Source organism: Arachis hypogaea, chromosome 13 (assembly GCF_003086295.3).
Source record: "Arachis hypogaea cultivar Tifrunner chromosome 13, arahy.Tifrunner.gnm2.J5K5, whole genome shotgun sequence".
NCBI classification, from domain to species: Eukaryota; Viridiplantae; Streptophyta; class Magnoliopsida; order Fabales; family Fabaceae; genus Arachis; species Arachis hypogaea.
Genome location: NC_092048.1, coordinates 40,821,549 through 40,829,027, shown reverse-complemented (window position 1 = coordinate 40,829,027; position 7,479 = coordinate 40,821,549). Strand labels below are relative to the sequence as shown.

The window sequence follows — 7,479 nt, the reverse complement described above, 5'->3', positions numbered from 1 at the left end:
AGTTAAGAAGTTTTTCTATCGCATTCCAATCACTGTCTTGCAGGATACTGTGAAGTATGATTGTTTCACGATTGGTAGTGATGAGGACCTGCAAGTCATGTTTCTATGTCGGAGGCAGTTTCCCGAGGTGAGGACACCAGAGTTGTTGGCAAAGCTGGTTGATGTGGTATCCAGCTCAGGGGGTTCGAACTAGAATGCCACCACTGAAGCCGTGGCGGCCGGTTCCAGTTCCAGGCCTGCCGTTGCTTCTTCGTCCGTCCCTGTGTACGAGCCAGCGGTCCAACCAGTCGCCTCCCCATCTTTTGCTGTTGATCTCAATGATTGAGTAGGCGACGTGGTAGGATCAGTTGATATTCTGCCGAACGCTTTACAGGGAGTACCACCGGTTGGCGTCGGAGACGGAGTGTTGGGTGATGTAGAGGAGGACGACGTCGAGCCGGATATGATTGAGGATGACAGCGGCGACGAGGTTGGAGCGACTGAGCCTGCATTGGCGGTCGGTGGTTCTAGTTCTGGCACACAGTAGTATCCACCATATTTTTTCTCTTTGGACCTGGATGCCATGAGGCAAGAGGGTGTTTCAGGGCACTCTGTTGGATTTGGAGCTAGAGATGCTGAAGGGACTGCTGGTTTGACAGAGTTTCAGGTTGGTCAGCAATTTCAGGATAAAGATGAGGCCCTGTTAAGTGTGAAGACTTACAGCATCCGGCGAGGGGTACAGTACAAGGTTGTGGAGTCTGATCATCGCCGTTATGTGGGCAAGTGTTCTGAGTTTGGGAATGGGTGCACATGGTTGATTCGACTGAGTCTGCGGCAGCGGAAGGACATTTGGGAGGTCAAACGGTACAATGGACCTCACACTTGTCTTGCGACCTCCATCTCGAGTGACCACAGGAGCTTGGATTATCATGTGATTTCGGCGTTCATTATGCCAATGGTTAGGGCTGATGCATCCATCAGCATCAAGGTGCTCCTAAATGCCACGGCAACACACTTCGGGTTTAGGCCGACTTACAGGAGGGTCTGGATGGCGAAGCAGAAGGCAATTGCCCTCGTATACGGTGACTGGGATGAGTCATACAACGAGCTCCCCAGGTGGGTTTTGGGAGTCCAGTTGACGATGCCCGGTACTGTTGCAATCCTACGGATGAGCCCCGTTCGAGTTAGTGGACAAGTAGAAGAGTCTCAAGCTTTTTTCCACAGACTTTTCTGGACGTTTCCACTGCTCATCCAGGCATTTCGCCATTGCAAGCCCCTAGTTAGCATTGACGGCACCCATCTGTATGGGAAGTACGGGGTTACTTTGCTCATCGCGATTGCACAGGACGAGAACTCCAACATTCTACTTGTTGCATTCGCACTAGTAGAAGGTGAGAATGCAGAGTCTTGGTCATTCTTTCTCTCCCATTTTCGACAGCACGTGACACCGCAGCCCGGTCTTCTGGTTATATCGGACAGGCATAACGGCATCAAGGCTGCGCTTGAGGCTTCGGACGGAGGTTGGTTACCTCCATCTGCATACCGTGCATTCTGTATTCGACACGTAGCGGCTAATTTTGCCCTTACCTTCAAGGGCAAAGACGCACGTAGGCTTCTAGTGAATGCCGCATATGCCAAGATCGAGGTTGAGTTTGATTACTGGTTTGATATTCTTCGGTCTGAAGACCCGGCGATGTGTGAGTGGGCGAACCGGATTGATTATTCCTTGTGGACTCAGCATCGTGATGAGGGACGGAGATTCGGTCACATGACGACGAATATCTCCGAGTGTGTGAACTCAATCCTGAAGGGTGTCAGAAACCTCCCTGTATGCTCTCTGGTGAAGGCAACATATGGAAGGCTTGCGGAACTCTTTGTTCGCAAGGGGAGAGAGGCTGAGGCCCAGATGGGAACCGGACAACAATTCAGTCAGTACTTGGTGAAGTGTATATAGAGGCCAACTTGAAGACGGCCAGGTGCTTCACGGTGACTTTGTATGACCGGGATAACTCCGAGTTCACCGTAGCAGAGACCACTCCGACGGGCTCTTTCTCATTGGGTACCTACAGAGTATCGCTTGCCTCTCGGACCTCTGACTACGGGTACTTCCAGGCGCTTCATTTCCCGTGCCAGCACGCACTTGCATGCTGCGCCTACTCACGGGTTACCTGGTCCTCTTATGTTCACAGCGTGTATCAGATTAGTTCAGTATTCAGTGTGTATCGGATGGGATTCACACCACCGATACCGGAGGGCTTCTGGCCACCTTACGACGGGCCCACCGTGATTCCGGACCCTGCCAAGAGGCGTGCCAGAGAGGGTCGTCCGAGATCCACTAGGATACGGACGAATATGGACGAGGCAGATCCGAACCGGCCAAAGAGGTGTGGCCTCTGTCGCCAACCCGGACACACCCGTTGGAGTTGCCCACAGCTTGGAGGATCGTCTCACACGGGGGGCCAGTAGTAGCGATGTTGTTACTGTTAGTGCTTATTGATTTTTATTTTTCCTGTTACATGTTATGTTAGAGGACTTATGTAATCTGTTGATCTTTTCACCTTCTAGTAATGAAAAAAGTTGTTTCTGAATTTGAGTATAGCTAGAAATCCCATAAATGCAAAAGTTGATAACTATAGTGTTATATGATTCAATGATAATACATATTCACTAATCCACTAGGTAAATACCAGATTTTGAAGTACAATAAGATTAAGAAACAACAAGGAAAAACAGCTCTAAAGTAACAACAGTAGTCCACATGGGTATCATACATGAATGAACCCTAACGTCCAAAATACATGAAAAGTAAATCATCTAAACAAGTGGGAGCCTGTCCCACAATGACGGGGTACCCGTGGCCTCTGACCTTTGCGGATAAACGGCTCCTCATCCTCTATCTCATCCGCGTCTTCATGCGGGGCAGGCTGTGCGGGTGGCGCAAAATGGACAGGTGCGGCAGACGGCCCGGCGACAGACTCTGATGCAGCGGTGTAGGCGGAAGGTGGGGTACCTCCCAAACCAAACTGGTCACCTACAGGTGTCGTAGCAGGCTCGTTCAGATCAACATCTAAGGGTGCCTGCGTGCCGGGGGTCTGAGCACGCCTCCTGCCCGGCTCGTCCTCCTACATGATAGCCGTAATCTCCTCTAGAAACCGTGGACTGCCGAAGTCCGCATCAAGCGTATCTGCGCCAAGGAAGTCCTGCCACTGTGATCCGGGAATAACCCATGGAGTGCCGTCCTGCTGAGGCTGGTCGTCGGCGGGTACTCCAACAAAGTAATGTCCAAAAGGTCCCGACCCAAGTCCAGCGTCACTAGGCTTAGTCCCGTCACCCATCCCTGAGCCATACCACTCACCTCCGTGCACCCCATCCTGGGTACTAAAACCAGCAACTGCAGCCGCCCCTGCACCATCCCCGCCCTCGGGCCCATTCTGATCATCGTCATCGTCCTCAGGGTCAGGCGCAGCGGCATGAACCGCATCACGCCCTCTACCTCTGCCTGGCTGGCCTCGTCGTCGACCCCCAGTGGGGCCGGCCTCGTCATCATCCTCCATAGCACGCTCAAGCCACCCCCAGTCACGCTGGCTACGCCGTGTTCCCACGCGAGCTCTCCTCTCAACCCGCCGCCTGTCCGGCACGTCGTCAGGACAATCCATCTCAGGAACTCGCCCAGCTCCCCGCTGTGAGGCCTCAACAGGAATAGCAACGGCTCTTGGATCTCCCAACTGCGGATCCGGAGACAAGAACCTCTTCCCATGCTGACTCCACCACTCCAGGAACTCATGCGACGGACCAGGGTCAGCAACAACATCGAACCTCAGCACGCTCTCCGTACGAGACTCCCAATAGAGATGCCACTTCTGCAAATGGTAGGGGAATCATCGATCGCCGCCTCTGCCGTCCTTCGACATCAGAAAGTCGATGTTCAGGGCGGGATGTGGACGGGGCTGCACCCCTCCAAACTGCGGAAGAACCCTATCTATCTGATGCCACTCTATGACGGCAAAGTAGATAAGCGACGTAACAGACCGCCAAAGCACCATATGCCGAGGCTCCAAAACCTCGGGATGCACGACCTGAAGTACGTCGGTGCTGCTGTACGGCATCCAGATAAACTGCACCAAGAACTATACAGTGTCAGGGCAACTCATGAACCCAACTCGTAAAGCGTGGTTAAATAAAGAAACTTATTAAGTAACATACTGACCTCTCTATCCTGCAACCGGTCTATCCAGAGCCTCCACATCTGAACTCTAGGACTCTTCTCGCTACTGGAAGGGATGTAACCTGACCACCTGCATCATGCACATGTCTTACCGCTACTTAAATGTGTGCTTAGGGTATCCAATACATTATAAATGAACACGTAGTTATGTATAGTAAATTGAAATAGACAAGGCTTAGTACAGTACCTCGAGGCCAATGGCCAGCTGAACGTCTCAAATCCTGCAGGCCTAAACCGAGAAAATCGCCAGAAAATTCATGACTGAAGTAGCTGAAGTGGGCCCGCTAGCTTGATAACATTTCTGTTCGCCACTCGGCACATGCACCGGTACAACCAGGCCAGTGCTGCAGAACCCCAGCTGTAGGTCCCCATCTCCTCCAGCCTAGCTACAAACGGAAGCCATCTGATGTGAATGCGGTTGCCGGACTTGTTCGCAAACAGCTGCGTGCCCAACAACATCATGATGTACGCACGGGCATATCGACGCACAGTATCCTCATCAGCTCCCTCCGGGCACTCACCAAAAGTCTCCTGAAACCAACTGCAGTTGACCGCGTACTTCTGAACCTGGCTAGAAGGAGGTACCACTCCAAGCAACTCCTCGAACCAAACCCAGGCTGGACGGCCACCCTCGATGTATATCTGGAACTCTGATAGGCAGCCGCTGACGTAACGCCCGTCCACTGGCAAACCCAGCTGGTATGCCACGTCCTGGAGTGTGATCGTGCACTCTCCGAACGGCATATGAAACGTGTGCGTCTCCGGACGCCATCGCTCGACGAACGCACTGACAAGGGCCTCGTCCAACCGGAACCATCTATCGTTCAGCCTTGCAAGATGGTAAAGACCTGCCATCTGCAGGTACATAACGTATCTGTCATAGAAGAGCATGCCCTGCTGCCGCCGCATGCTCCTGATGCATCGCTGAGGCTGCGGAAGAAATGAACCGCATTATTAGAACCAACTTAATTACCAGTGACAAACATAATCAACACGATAATTGATAAACCCAAAATTCGTACTAAATATGACCGCTTAAAAATCCAAGAACAAGAACCACTTGCATAAACAACTAACATAAGAAACCAGCATAAACCACTGACATGAAAGATCTAACATAAAACAACCACAACTAAACCGCTAACATAAACCACTAACATAAACCGTTAATGTAAACCACTTACATAAACCACTAATATAAACCACTAACATAAACCATTAACATAAACCACTAACATAAACCACTAACATAAACCATTAACAGAAACCACTAACATAAACCACTAACATAAACCACCAACTAAACCACCATCTAACCCGCATGCAAAACCACTAACTCACATGTACCGGTAGAACAAAGTTATTTCCGTACTAACCTCCTCGTTGATGACCCCAGCTATATGGGCGACTCCGTCCAAGCGATATAACCGTGCCGGATCGTCCCCCATCAGCAGAGTATTCCGTTCAGGTCTTTGTCGGAGAGAATCTGGGTCGTTTTCTCTGAGATTTGGTGGGGTAGTAGAAGGTGAGAATGGTTTGAATGAGGCTGATTCAAACTCCTTATATAGCCCAATCACTAATAATTCGAACCAGGGTGGTTCGAATTACTAAGAACCCAGCATAAGTGTAATTCGAACCAGGGTGGTTCGAATTACTTGAAGACCTAACTTACCTATAATTCGAACTGGCTTGGTTCGAATTACATGCAATGCTAGTTCGAACCAGGCTGGTTCGATTTAGCTTCAAGTCTTTCTTGGTAATTCGAACTGACCTGGTTCGATTTATTGCTAAATGCAGTTCGAACTAGCCTGGTTCGAATTACATTAAAATACGATTTGGCTCATTGCTGAATCGAATTTCAGTTTGGCTTATATACGTAAATTTAAAGTGATGTTGGCTTATTATGGTGTTTTGCCCTCATCTTTTAAAATAACAGAAGAATAATTTTGTCTGATGAGACTAATTTCTGAAGATCTCTAGAAAATAGAAATTTATTGGAGGAGCAAAGTGTTTGATATAAAATTTCTTAAAATTTAACTTGGGTGTTTATTATTATTATTATGGAAGATTCCTAAGTGAGTTGAAAATAGAGGTTAAATCAAGAAACTATTTTTGATAGATTATAAAATTGATTGTGCAGTACACGCAGATAAGGAGATTATTTTGTTCTTTTTGTCTTGTCTCGAAGTATCGAAACAGAAGATGATGATGCAGAGATGATAAATAGAGAATGAATAACATCACGATATATTCTGGTTTGGTTACGAAGTACAATACGACCTACATTCAATTTCTACTTTCTACCATAAACATATATTCTGGTTTGGTTACGAAGTGCAATACGATCTACATTCAATTTCTACTTTCTACCATAAACATTGGTAAAATTTTTACTATAAGCAAGATTGATTATAATTACCAATTTCAAGATATTCACACTTTTATTACTAATCTAAGCTATCCAAACTTAGTAACTTTTAAGTGTTAACTTAAATAAGGAAAATCAAGTATACTCTAATTTCAGTACACTTTCGAAAATAATCACTCAAATAAAAGTATAAAATTATTTTTGTATGGTTAACTCACTTTTCCTTTTATATCTCTCAATATAAATTTAATTTTAAAAATAGAAAAATTAGAACACACTCAATAACAAGAAATAAAGTTATATCAGCAAAGGCTATGTTTTTTTATGTTGAATCGGTTACCTTCTTCCTTGAACAGAACTTCGTATATAAGACTTGTTGATATGATCTTCAGTGATAGAAATCATTGCCTTATTTGCCGAAGTAGCTGTTGCACTCTTTAATACCATAGCCATTAGCTTTGAGTGAAAATAACTTTATTGTTTGGTTTGACAGTAATGTGCGACAATTTCTCTATTGTAAAGCAATCTGATTCTTGAAGATAATTGTCAATTATGTGTTGTTTTGTACGAAATCATGGATTGTTTGATTGTGAAACTTAATTGCTTATTTATTAATACCTACAATGTTTATAAATAAGTTAAAATAAAAAAATATCAATTATATTTGTTATCACAAGGATTAGTAACCAAATCATGACTCAACAATTATTATTATTATTATTATTATTATTATTATTATTATTATTATTATTATTATTATTATTATTATTGAGGATATCCTTTTCTTTAGAGATAGTTTTTGCAAGTGAGCGAGATCATTCTGACCAATTTTGTTTAAAAATTCGCCAGTTGTCTTTTGTGAGCAAAATGTTTGATGGATATAAAATGTCAGATAGATAGATAGATA

The 7,479-nt window shown here is 46.0% G+C and overlaps 1 protein-coding gene across 1 annotated transcript; it reads right to left on the bottom strand.

The window, feature by feature from the left end:
- Positions 1-2,622: 2,622 nt before the first annotated feature.
- Positions 2,623-5,785, bottom strand: LOC114925061 (protein MAIN-LIKE 1-like). The gene is made up of 4 exons (XM_029291581.2): positions 5,581-5,785; positions 4,392-5,134; positions 4,187-4,274; positions 2,623-4,094 (listed from the first exon to the last, which is right to left on the bottom strand). Exons 1-2 carry the CDS (start codon positions 5,650-5,652, stop codon positions 4,460-4,462), a joined length of 747 nt encoding a protein of 248 aa, XP_029147414.2. The 5' UTR covers positions 5,653-5,785; the 3' UTR covers positions 2,623-4,094; positions 4,187-4,274; positions 4,392-4,459.
- Positions 5,786-7,479: the final 1,694 nt, after the last annotated feature.